At 40.3% G+C, this 13,720-nt stretch overlaps 1 protein-coding gene across 1 annotated transcript; it reads right to left on the bottom strand.

The window, feature by feature from the left end:
• Window positions 1-5,121: 5,121 nt before the first annotated feature.
• LOC125911897 (60S ribosomal protein L38-like) lies at window positions 5,122-5,405 on the bottom strand. The gene has a single exon (XM_049616171.1). It carries the CDS (start codon window positions 5,332-5,334, stop codon window positions 5,122-5,124), a length of 213 nt encoding a protein of 70 aa, XP_049472128.1. The 5' UTR covers window positions 5,335-5,405.
• Between the last annotated feature and the right edge of the window lie 8,315 nt (window positions 5,406-13,720).

Genomic DNA, 13,720 nt, shown 5'->3' with positions numbered 1-13,720 from the left:
TTAAAAGAACTTGAGGTATTCTAAATGCTTTTCTGAAAACTTGTAGCAATTTACTGGCCCATCAGTATTGCCTTATAGATTTGTGAAGCCCAAATCAAGACTTTCTTTTTCATTTTGATCTATAATAAATGGGCAAATTCTCACTAATTTCCCCCATGGTTAACACACAGACAAAAATCTGTCCTAGCTCATTATGACGTTTGACTGCATATCTTGAATTACATTAAAGTTTCAATAGTTATAATTCATTTCTGAAGGAATTTTAAGTGGCAACAGAAAAAGAAAGGGATTAAGAGAGTTGTATTATTGGCTATAAGAACTATATGGACTTAACAATGGCTAATCATTACAAGGAACACAAGAGGCAGGCAAAAAGTTCTTGTGTTTTCTGCCCTCATTTCAAAGGGGAAAGATAATGAGGAGAAGAGACTGGAGCATAATTTGCCCAACTGCTTGGTCCTTCATGTGGGGCATGTCTCCTTTGCATCATTATCCAAAACTAGCTTTTCGGCCAAAATATGTTTACTGGATGTCAGGTTTAGTGGAAATGTGGCCAGTGGAATTTATGTGAGAGGAGAACATCACACATGTGGCCCGAGTCTAGGATTCAGTCATTCATTCTTTAAATATTTATTGAGGACCAACTGGGTGCTGGGCCCCATTCTAAGCATATCAGTGAGCTAAAGAGATAAAAACTCTTGCCCTTTTGGAACTTGTCCTTCTGTAGGAGAAGACAATAATAACATAAGAAATCCATTTTATAGTACATTTGGAAGTAATCAGTGCGACGAAGTGAAATAAGGCAGAGAATGGGATAACTTGGGTGGGAGTGGATGTTAACATTTTTAAATGGGTAGTTAGGAAAGGTTTCCCTGATCAGATGACTCTTGAGCCAAACTTGAAGGAGGTGAAGAAATGGGCCATGCAGATGCCTGTGGCAAGCACCAATAGGGGTCTAGGCATGTCTGGTCCATTGGAAAATTGGCTCTCTGAAAGTATTTGTGAAGAGGGTCCAAGATATGTGAGACAGAACAGATCCTGACAGAGAACAGAAAGCTGTATGCATGAGAAGCTTGACCCAAGAACCACTGAAGATGAGAAGAAAGATCCTACATGGCAGTTCATGCTTAAACTTGGTTCTGAATATGTCTAGAAAGAATTTTGCTGCCCAAGTACTACTGAGTTAACACGGAGTGTATCACAATAGGGGACGACCCATTTCCCTTCCTCCACAGACCTTGCAGAAAGGACTATGCCCCTTAGGGTGCAGGGTGAGAAGCAGCAGTCACCACTATGGTATGATATCCCCCTCAGGGAACTTGGCCCCTAGCAGTGGGTTCTTGAATTGCGGATGCTGGTGGGGCTTGTTCTATCTTGTGGGATAAAGAACAACACCAGTGAAAAGTACTTTCTGCATCAAGAAAGCTAGAGGAGCTAAATGGTCAGGATGGCAAGAATTATAAGTTAGAGACAGAATATGGCAAAGTGTGGTAGGCATACAAGTAATGGAGTACAAAAGAAAGAGATCCCTTGGGAACTTCTATGTGTGTGTGCGTGTGTGTGTGCGCGCGCGCGCGCCCGTGCATGTGCGTGTGCATGTGTGTGTGTACGTGCACACACACACACACACACACACACACACTTTATAGGAGATCTAGGTCTGTGAGAGTAACTTATGTATGAAATTTATTTTTTCCAAGTTTTTTATTTAAATTCTAACTAGTTAACATACAGTGTAATATTAGTTTCAGGTGTAGAATTCAGTGATTCATCATTTACACACAACACCCAGTGCTCATCACAAAAAGTGCCCTCCTTAATGCCCATCATCTATTTAGCCCATCCCCCTCACCCACCTCCCCTCTGGTAACTATCAGCTTATTCTCTATAATTAAGAGTCTGTTTATTGATTTGCTTCTCCTTTTTTCCCCTATATTCATTTGTTCTGTTTCTTAAATTCCACATATCAGTGAAATCATATGGTATTTGTCTTTCTCAGACTGACTTCATTTAGCGTAATACTCTCTAGCTCCAACCATGTTGCAAATGGCAAGATTTTATTCGTTTTGCTGGCTGAGTAATATTCTATTACCATATATTCCATACCTATCTCACATCGTCTATCCATTCATCAGTTCATGGACATTTGGGCTCTTTCCATAATTTAGCTATTGTTGACTGAAATTTATTTTAACATAATTTGTCCACACAGGCAAACCTATAAATTACTGAATATTAGTATTGAACCAAAGTTTTGCCATAAATAGTTTCTCATTATTTTTTTTCCTTCTTTAGGTCAATAATACCAAAGATCAACAGTCAAAGCCAGTACTAATCTCTAGCAAGGAAGTGTGACTAGCACCACAAATCTGTAATTTAGCAAACTCACCTAGAAAAAACTGAATGTAAATGACCGCAACTCTTCTGTTATTTTTACCTGGTCATTTCAAGGCCAAATCAGCAAGAGAGATTTAGATAAGATACAAAGGATTTTATTATTCACACCTTAGGGAGCAGTATAAACATCAGCGTATTTGGTGCCCTAAACCCTCCATTTTTACTGTGCGACCCTAAGGGATCCAGGTGATGCCCACATGTATAGCTAAGTTGTATTATAGGATAGAAATACTGCACTTAGAAAATCTGAAAGTTGTATACTGAGAAACCAGCTTGCTGGCCCATTACTTGGGACGGGGATATCGTCTCTATCTTCCATGAGTGTTCACTACACAAATATCCTGGTGCAGATAATCAGGAACAAAAGAAGTCAGTGCTTCTGCTGGCAAGATGGGCAGAAAATGAGAGACCCACAGAGAATTGTTTCCCAACAACATTAGCACCGGTTTCATGGAAATAAGCCAAAAACTGGAAAACAAACCTAACGCCTTCTCTTTTTTGAGTCTACATCATTCCTGAAAGAAACCCTGTCACTACTAATACATTCTCAAATTGCCATGACCTTCAGATTGCTAGCCATATCTTCTGGGGCAGTGTGGCCTTTTCTTTTGTGCTATTGAGGGACAGCCCCTGTGGGCATGTAACCAGTGCTCTTCAGGCATGTTAGGTGAGTATCTTGTAGAGACTGGTCTCTCTCTCATTATTTCCTTGATACATGCTGTTTCACGTTCTGCAGAACCTATGGCATTTGGTCCTCAGTAGGCAGATCTAGCTATCTGGTTACCTAGCGTCATGGGATGGAGTCTGAGATGGAGAAGAGATTGTTGGAAGGGAAGCATGACACAATGGCCAAATCATAAACCATAACTCCATTAAGTCCTATTTTCGTATTGAATAGGCAATGAAATTGTATTACCTGTCTCTTACAGTGGGAAGAAAAATCAATATGGGCTGTTTCTTCATGTGATGAATGTTCTTCTCCATCGTCCCTGCTGTCGCCCCCCGCAACATTTAACATTAGCATGATAAGAAACATTGCAAAGTGTGGGATGGGCCTGTGTCTTCAGAAGGTGATTTCTCATATCAGTCAGTGAGTATAGTTTTTAAAACAGCATTTGTCATTATGGCTAAAAATGTCTGTAATCAGGAGGGAGTAAAGCAACATTAAATTATTGAACAAAGATTTCTTCTACCTCCCTGTAGGATATCTAGAAATAGCAGTCAAGTGTGTATAATATAATAGAGAAAGTGCTAGAACTGGAATTCACTTCAGCTCCACATGGATTAGTTATGCGGTCTTGATGAAATTTAACATCTCTGACTTTCGGATGTTGACATTTTGAATGGGGAGGATAATCTTTATTCCATTCTCCTCACAGGTTCATAATAATTATTAAAATGAACAATGTACTATAAGCATATGAAGATGCTTCAGTAATCAAGTCTGATGTAATTGTGAAATGGTATTCCAATTATGGCAATATTTAAAGCAAAGTAGAATCTGTTCATAATATAGATATTGAAGAATGAGATCAGTATTCCTGCGAGTTTCATTTTTTTGCAACATAGGGAAAATAGTATGATTGATAACAAGACCAAATCCATGTAAGAATGAATGACATTCTAGAATATGTTAGGGTAATCTAAGTAACACCTTTCCAACATTGTTCTCATTCTTCACTATCATTTTTCTTAGTTGTTCAATCGCCATATATAACCAAGTGGTGACCAAACTGCTTATTCAAATTTCCTGGAGTCCTCTACCTTCTTCATCTCAAACTTCTGTGATAACATCACCCTTAATTTATGATTCTAGTCATAATGCTGGTGTCTTCTCTTTTTGACAACTGAGAAATTTAATAGGAATCAACAAATAAACTGGGGGTGGGTAGTAGAGAAAAGGGCTTTGTCTCTACATGTGACTAGAGCAATTCAAGCAAATCACGACCTACAAAGCAACCTACAATATCTGCTTTTGTTTTAATAAAACATGGATCCACAGTGATTCCATGGAAATAAGCCACCAACAGTGGGAATCAATGCGCACAAGTACTAGCTTTTTTTTTTAAACTAATTCACTCACCACTAACTTATGTAAGTTCTCATCTTGAAACTGATGATGGCTGACACAGAAATATTTCTAGGATCAAAACTGAAAGCAGGTAGATGCTGTGGTTGTGATACTAAGAATATCAAGTCTGCCTGAACTGAATACATGTTGAGGTTGCTGAGATTTGGTTCATTGAACAACTGGGTGACAGACATATAGTTCAGATATGACTGCGCACTTGGAATTTCTTTCAGCAACTTAATAGATGCTGTGTGTGTGTGTGTGTGTGTGTGTGTGCGCATGTGTGCATGTGTGCGTGTGTGTGTTTGCAGGACTACTACCCAGCAGTTTAAAACCCAGTTAGTTTAAGAGTCAGGTGTTAGTTCTTTTCTTGGATATCGGGAACCAGCGGTCTCGCTGGAGTGGTATCAAGCTGCATTGGAGGGAAAAACAGAGTGACAAGAAAGGTAAAAGGAAACTGAGTGAAGAAGCTTAGTTGAGTCCCATTTCTTGGATAAACTTAGGTCAGTCAAGCATTCCAGAGTATCTGCTTGCTAATACTCAACTTGGGCAGGTCTGAGTCACCCTTTTGGATATTATATAATGCCTAGACTAAGTATTCTTTTTTTTAAATAGATTTTTAAAGTTTTAATACAGTGAAATCAGTGCCAGGGTCATTTTAGCTCCTTTATTGCCAACCTGGGGGGCAGAGGCTGCTTCAGTTTCACTGCCCTTTCTTTGGCTGTGATGACCAAGATATGAAAGTATCTGCTGCATCGAACTTTAGACTTCACATTATCCTTATTTTTCTTGACCTTGACAGTGTTGGCATCGCTTCTTCTGGCTTTGAGCAGAAGGTCCTTGATTTCGTCAGTTTTGTGAGGCATGGCTATGGGGAGCACAGGAGAACATGTGCCTGGCGCAGTGAGCTGCAAGGCTGGGGTAGACAAAGTATTTTTGAGATCACCAACTTTCCTGAGCAATGGAAGATCATGGTGGAATATGTGAATGGTTTAAGTTGGTAGCTGTCAAATTTTAGCATGTGACAGAATCATCTAGTGAACCTTTAAAACAGATTGCTTGGCCCTATTCCCAGAGTTTCTGTTCAGCAGGTCAGGGGCGGAGCCTGAGAATTTACATTTTTAACAGGTTCCCAGGTAATATAGATACCACCGGCTAGAGGACCACACTTTGTGACCCATCAGAACGGCCTTGTTTCCACGCATGTATGTTATAATAATCCTATCAAACTACGTCTTCAAATCACTATGAGTAAGCTCCATTCCAACCTCCAACCCCTGCCACCCTCAAATAATAAATGGGTGTGGAGTTAAGTATAGCTTTTGAAAGTGACCAGTGGAGAGTCATGGAAATGAAGTCCATGCTCAGAGGGAATGCTGTTTTTAGTTGAGAATCTAGCTGGCTCATTTTCGAATGAGCTGAATTCTAGTGTTTGTGGTAGAGACTATGAAACCCAAGGTCCTTTGATGACAAAAATGATGACAGCCTAACCCCCCACCCAGATGATTATCTTCACTTTTAAGTATACCATGTGGAATTGAGTGGACTCAGAGAAGAAATTAAGAAGGATCCTGCAGGGGCGCCTGGGTGGCTCAGTCGGTTAAGCGTCCGACTTCTGCTCAGGTCACGATCTCGCGGTCCGTGAGTTCGAGCCCCGCGTCGGGCTCTGGGCTGATGGCTCAGAGCCTGGAGCCTGCTTCTGATTCTGTGTCTCCCTCTCTCTCCGCCCCTCCCCCGTTCATGCTCTGTCTCTCTCTGTCTTAAAAATAAATAAACGTTAAAAAAAAAAATTAAAAAAAAAAAAAAAGAAGGATCCTGCAGGACAAAGTGGAAAGCCCAGACACCAGGCAGGCACATATCCCCTCTCACTCTGCAATAGACTCCAGAACTTTTCATTCAATCATTTATTTACTCATGCAATCATACATCAAGTGGTGGTTGACTGGTAACAAGGTAGACATAGTTTCTGCTTTTGTGGGGCTTACCTCTTAGTGCAGGTGGGGGGAGTTGGAGAGAGGAAGAGAGAGCGAGAGAATGAGCATGGATTTAGATTGAGGGAGGGAAGAGGGAACAGAGACAGAACATGAACAAATAAATAATACAGAAAAATATCACATAGCATAAATAAAGTGCAGAGAAATAAAACAGTGATTTGATATCAAGAGACAGGTTACAGAGTGGCTATTTTGGATTGGATGTTTGGGCAGGTCACTCTGGATGACACTTAAGCTGTGATCTGAATGACAAGAAGGAGCCAACCCTGTGAAAGGTCAAGGGCAAAGAGTCTTTCAAGCAGTGCAGTGCTAGTACAGTTAGTGTAAAAACCTCAAGGTGGGAGTGAGCTTGGTAAATTTAAAGAGTGAAAGATCACTGCGGCTGGATCTTCCTGGGACATAGCGTGAGTGATGCCAAATGAAAGTGAAGGACAGGGAGGGGCTACTCTAAAGTCATTGATGGGATTTGATTGTAGGTGTGATAGAAAAAAAAAAAAAGCAAAACTTTGGCTAGTTGTGATCTGATGTGATTGGTATTTTAAGGCTGCAGTGGACACAACATCCTACAGAGCAGGGGACCAAGTGGAAACAGGGGAATGGTTGGGAATCTATGTCCATAGTCCAGGAGACAGATGATGGTGGTACTGACTAGGTGCTGTGAGTTGGAAAATAATCAGATTCTGAAGAAATTTGGTTGATGAAGCATTACTGATAGAACATGTGTGGGGAATGTTCACTAGGGAAACAGAGGCACTAAGAGTTACCTCGAAGGTCCTTGCTATTCAGTAATGTGATTTGAGGACTAGCAGCATCACATCATTTGTAACTTATTATAAATGCAGAATCATATGTTATAACAGAGACCTACAGAATTAGAAGACCTCCAGGTGATTCATATACATATTAAAGTTTGAGAATTGTTTCAATGTCCAGGGAGAATAGTGCTACTTACCAAGATGGAGGTTTCTAGGGCAGGAGTCAATTGGAAAGGGGAAAAAGGAACCACACTTTCTCTTTTATGTGTGTGAGTTTTGAAAGATTTATTTGGCATATAAGTGAAGACCTCAAGAAACAGTTGATTATATAATTTGGATTTCTGGGAAATGATCAGGGCTAGAAATAAAGATGTGGGATCCGTTAGCATTTGGGTGGTGCTCACTATCCAATAAGCGAATGGGCGAGCTCACCGGTGAGAGCGTGTAGATGGAGAAGAGGGTCAGGAAGGAGCTGACCACTACAAAGTTTAGAACCCTAAATTTTTTTTAAGAGGAAGAGACAGAAAAGGAGACTGAACAGAGTAAAGCCATGAGAGCATGGTGTCATGGAAGCCAAGAGAAAAAAGCGTTTCAACGAAAGGCAGTCAACTGTGCCAAATAATGCTGAGAGGTTGAGGGAGAGAACACAGAGAACATGGAGGTCAGTGGGGACTTTGGCCAAAGCAGGATCAGCATGGTAGGAATGGATGCCTTTGGGATACACAGAGGAGAGAAGTTGAGGTAGGTGAGTAGAGACAGTGTTTATGAAGGGTGTTTTCAAGCTTCTGGGAGATAATACAGTTGTGTTTATTTCACTTGTGCTCAGAAACCAATAATCACTCTTTGTTTCTCTTTCTACTATAGCGGAACTCCTAACTCTGTCCTTCTAGATGTGTGGAGTACAAGTACGCAACATCCTAGCTACCGCCTTCAGGAAACTCCTGATCTAGTGAGAGAGATGCACACGAATAGGACAATGCTCTGAGAACTCTGTATTAGAATTTCTGGGATTTATGGGGCTGGGAAGAGAGTTCATATTTTTGCTTGTATCATGCTAGACACATTGCATGTGTTATTTGATTTAATCCTCACTACATTCCTTTGAGGTTTTCCCACTTTTATCCATGGGGAAGTGGGAGCTCGAAGAGGTTCAAGACTTGGCTTTTGTGTCAGAACTAGTTAATGGCGAAGCTAAAATTTGAATGGTGATCAAATTTGAAAATTTGGTCAGTTCTGCTGATCCCAGTGCTATATTCTTTGCAACATCATGTTGTTTTGCATGGTGGGGGAGGGAACAAATAAAAATTATGCTTAGCAAACTGTGAGTCATCCTTCACACATTGCAGTACAAGGACTCCTTACTACAGCAGAGTTGAACATTGTACAGTGTTTAGGGATAAATTTCCAAATGGTGAAAATTTCCCCCAAATCCCATTATATCACTCACATGTCCCTGGGGAATGTTCACACTATGAGAGCCACTTGGGTATTGAGATCAGAGGAAGACATGTCAGAATTGTGTCTCCCTTTTCACTCAGAGAAACACAATTATTGAAGGAACTCATCTATAATACTATTATTATTGGCTATGTACCTATGGTTTTATTACTGTAAGTTAAATATATATATGTCAGTTATACCTCAATAAAAAAAATTGAAAATACATGGGGCACCTGGGTGGCTCAGTTGGTTAAGTGTCTAACTCTCGGTTTTGGCTCAGGTCACAATCTCACGGTCGTGAAATGGAGCACCTCGTTGGGCTACTCTCGGGGGTGGAGCCTGCTTGAGATTCTCTGTTTCTCTCCCTCTGCCCCTCCCCACTTCATAAAAAGTTTTTTAAAAAATAAAAAAATTAGATAACATGCAATCTAATAAGAGTTCATTAGCCTTAACTGAAAACTCACTATATATAGTCAGTGTATTAGGAATATTACATGCACAGTCTTTTTAAAAAAATGTTTACTTATTTATTTTGAGGGAGGGGAGGGCAAAGAGAGAGGGGGAGAGAGAATCCGAAGCAGGCTCTGTACTGTCAGAGCAGAGTCCCACGTAGGGCTTGAACTCATGAACCATGAGATCATGACCTGAGTCAAAATCAAGTCGATGTTTAACTAAGTGAGCCACTCAGGCACTCTTATGTGCACAATCTCATCCAAATTTTCATTGACATACTAACCTGTGAGGTAGGTATTTTTATTCTACCTGAAGGAAAGACTAACTTTCCTAAGGCCATAGAGCTAGTTGCTTTCCCAGCCCCAAAGAACTCCTATGTAAGTATGCCTTCCACTTTGCACACGGTCTTCCTGGCTGGCCATCTCCTGTGGGGGCCAAGCAGATCCTCACTGTTATTTAACTCACAGGTTAGGGCTTCCTAACCATGCGGCTTGCCCAGTTCTTGCTAGCAGTAGATTTTCCCTTTATCTGCATCTTGAACATTCACCCCTTTCTTTACTAAGGCTCTCTAAGACTCGCTTTGCTTCTTCAGTCCCCACTGGAGCTTATTACTATCCATGGATCAGTTAGGGAGTTTGCATGACTGAGTCTGTGAGTAGGAAACAAACTTCTTCTGAAGTCAGAAAGTATTAAAGACCGCATGATCTGATTTAACATAAATATAACAAACACATTCCTGTCTAAATAAAAATTAGTTATTTGCCTTCAAAGTTTTCAGAGCAATAGTTTTATAAGTTTAATTTTTTTAATGTTTATTTATTTTAGAGAGAGCAAGTGCAAATGGGGAAGGGCCAGAGAGAGAGGGAGACATAGAATCTGAGGCAGGTTCCAGGCTCTGAGCTGTCACTACAGAGCCTGACATGGGAGTCAAACTCATGAACCGTAAGATCATGACCTGAACTGAAGTTGGACACTTAACCGACTGAGCCACCCAGGCATCCCAATTGTTTTAAATATTTAGTTGTTTGCAAGTACCCTCTGAAAGGCTCAATCGAAATACTGCTTAGCTCAATTCAGATATAATTTGATATTTGTATTAACATAAGCCCCAGATTCTGTATAACTTCTGTTTTTCCAATCCTCTCCAGTGGCTCTCTTTGGACAGTGCCATATTTCTGCAGCTAGCTAGTGGGCATTTATACTGGTGCTTACTTGGATAATGCAAACCTGAATTTCAGGGTTTTACCTAAGGTTTTTTTCCCCAACCCTCTTTGACTCTAGCTTTGGTTTTGAATGCCAATGTTCTGTTTTTGGAAATGCCCTGGGCATTGTGAGGGACCATTGTCTCCCAAGTTTCTTTCTTGGTGGAAAAGAGTATATGATGTGATTTAATTCACTTATTTCAAGATCAAAGTATAAAACAAAAGGGAATCAACAATGAGAAGAGGAGGGAAGTTGGAGATCAGTGGACTGGAGTGACTTTTGAAACTTCATTTGTTCACTCTCTTGTATTTGGAGCTAGAAAAAGGTAGCAATGACAGTTATATATGGGAGTGCATCTAGTGAGATTTGGCTTGGAAATTAATTCTGACAAATTGTTTTGGACCAGATAGGCTAGGTAATATTGTAGCAACAAACAACACTAAAATCCCAACGGTTAACCAAAATAGTATTATTTTCAGTCATGCAAACCTTCTGCTGGCCCAGGCATCTCTCCGGGGGGGTCCTCTGTGTGGAAACCAAGCATTCTGGGCTGTTTCTATCCCATGACACTTTTCTCTCAACGTGGGGCTTTAAGGTTTGTCTAAGCAGGGAAAGAGAACATTGGGGATTATGCATTGGCTCTTAAGTGTTTCCTCCTCAAAGTGACCTCTGCATCCCAATCCACTGTTCAGAATTAGTCACAGCCCCGCTCAGCTGCAAAAGGGGCTAAGAAACATAGTTTTCTATAGGTCTAGGAGTGGTTGGGAAACGAAGGTGGACACTAGCAACGTCTATTATGGACATCTGAGGGAAATATTCCTCCAAGCCTCATATTCTTTGACCTTCAGATGCTTAGGGTACATGACGTATGGCTTTAGGTGGGAGAGTGTGTGGGCAGAGTGATAAGAAATTTGTCCTATTTTGAAGACACCCACCGATGTCTTTATCCCTAAGCCTGCATGACGAACTTGCAAAAATTTTCTTGTATGCCATCTTGGCACAGAGACCATCAAAGAAAAACAGACTAATCTCCTTATAGCCGTGAGTAAATAAATACACTTTTACGAGATCTTTTATAAGGTAGTCAAGGACTTTGAATTGAGAGCCTAGATCGAGAGCCTCCTAGGTACAGAACAGGCAAGTGCGGATTTATGTATGTATTTTTAATTCTTTTTCCATTTCTTCCAAGGTTTGTTATAGGAGTTACACATTAAAATAGAGTCTACGCAGCAATGATGAATCAGAAAGGGAATGTAGAAAGCTCAGGCACATACACAAAGGATAAACCATGAAGCTGTGAACCTTCTCTGAAGGGCAGGAGTGGGATCTTTCATTTAACACATCTCAGTTTGTTATCCTGGGAGCAAGTTTGATACTAGCTTCTCATTATGGGAATAGTGATCAGGCCCCACTGCCTTACAAACATCATATGTATGGGTATACAATCTCACCTCTAAAATTTCAAGGTAATAGAAAGTAATCTAATTATGTGGATAATTAAAAACAACCAAGTACAAGTTTAAAACTTGTACTTTTATGACTGCAAAGGAGGCTATCAAAATGACAGGGTGTCTGGATGTGATCGTTGCACGCACTCAGATTAAATGAGTGCATTAGTTGATTGTTTCTGGTATGAAGATAAGCAGAGAAAAGTATAATAATGTTGGCATTTAAGTGGACCTAATTAGGCTTCAAGTTTAACACTCCATTAAGATGAATGGGGAAGGGTCACCCCTGTTCAAGCTGTGGCATTGTCTTAGTGTGTCTGGATTTTGCCTCTGAAGACAACAGCCTGTCAGCATACGTTCTCACAGTTACCCCTGGGAAGCAGACTGGAAATTTCATTCTTTTAAAATTAAATCTCAGATTCTGAAGGCCACAGTGAAATCTGCAAGGAGACCTTAAATCTTCAAGTTCTGCAACTATAGTAGTCAAAAACAACAGCAGTAATGACAATGCTTTCCCTTGTCTATAGGAACTTTCCTGTGCAGACTTTAGTGTTTCCTGAATACGATCTGGTAAGACTAACCACCTCCAGTTTACCACTAAAGGACCCTACCCATAGAAGGAACGAGTGACTTGGGTAAAGTTACACGGCATATCACGGGGAAAGCCAGAAATAACGTGGAGGGACCACTCAGGTTTTGTGGCAGTAGTTTGTTATCCATCAGGGAAAGGGAATAAGGAATACTGATTTCATCTACTAAACTGAGTGCGCAGGCATTTGAAAGAAACCCCAGGAATCAAAGCAGAGAACAGCACATGTTTATGGGGGAGATGCCCAGGTAAGTCCTATCATCCCGCCAAACGGAAATTTGGCTCACTGGTGTGTGAGCAGGGGAAACATTTAATTATGACAATGGCCAAGGTGCATGGATGTGATCTGAAAGTCATGAGACCCTGGAGCCACATTCAAAATCATCAGCCAAACAGCCACAAGGTTACCCTGTGCCTTTCAGTGACTGGATTTGGAAACTAGATGTCTAGCTATTGCATAAGGAGAGGTCACATATGTTTTGCGTTGAGTGGTTGGGTAAAGGTTGTCATGGTTTTCTGATTCTTTGGAAGTAGTGTGGCTACATCTCTACTGCAATCTCAGGACTGGCAATTTATAATTCTGGTTGTGCTATAGACTTGGTGCATGTCATTGAACAGTTTTTTCTTGCTAAAATTCAGTTGTTTCTTTTTAAAATTAGTGAGATGATATATAGCCTGCTTATTCAAATTCTATGCCTTGTGGCTGTGTTATTCAGTTAGATTGTAGAAAGGAAGTTTGGGTGTACGACTGGTGACTACATCCAACCCTTTTCTAAATGTGAAATCATTATAAATTTTGGAATTGCTTAAATGGTTCTAATTATAATAAAATGATGGCAGTATGTTTTTACTAAAAATAAACTGTAGAATCATCGACCTTTGGCTTTAGATGGAAGGAAATATGGTTCCTTAAGCCAAATTCTTACCAACGCTGAGGTTCATTATTTCAGATCCCTGACTGATGATATGCTTTAGCTTGAACACCTCTAATAATGGGGAGTTGGGAATGGGGCAATCATTCCATATGTTGATCATCTTGAATTATTAGTTCTTCTCACTCTGGCTTGTGATATTCTATAGCTATTGATACTAATCTGGACTCTGAGAATACAATGTCTCTTCCTTCCTTTGGATACCTAAAGCAAGTGATCACGTTAGCCCCTCGGTCTTCTCTTTTTCATTCATTATAGGCACACGGAAGTTTCCAGAAACTTTGTTTCAAATGTTTCCCTCAAACTTTAATATTACATGAGGATTCAGCCTAGCTTATAAATGTTCTATCGTATGTCATTAATATTTGCTTATTCACACTCATTAAGAACAGGTAAGTTAGTATTTGGAATGTATTTTCTTTATATATATTTCAGTTT

This window comes from Panthera uncia, assembly GCF_023721935.1.
Source record: "Panthera uncia isolate 11264 chromosome C1 unlocalized genomic scaffold, Puncia_PCG_1.0 HiC_scaffold_3, whole genome shotgun sequence".
Lineage (NCBI taxonomy): Eukaryota > Metazoa > Chordata > Mammalia > Carnivora > Felidae > Panthera > Panthera uncia.
Note: the sequence above shows the minus strand (reverse complement) of the source record. Positions and strands in the feature narration are given on the sequence as shown.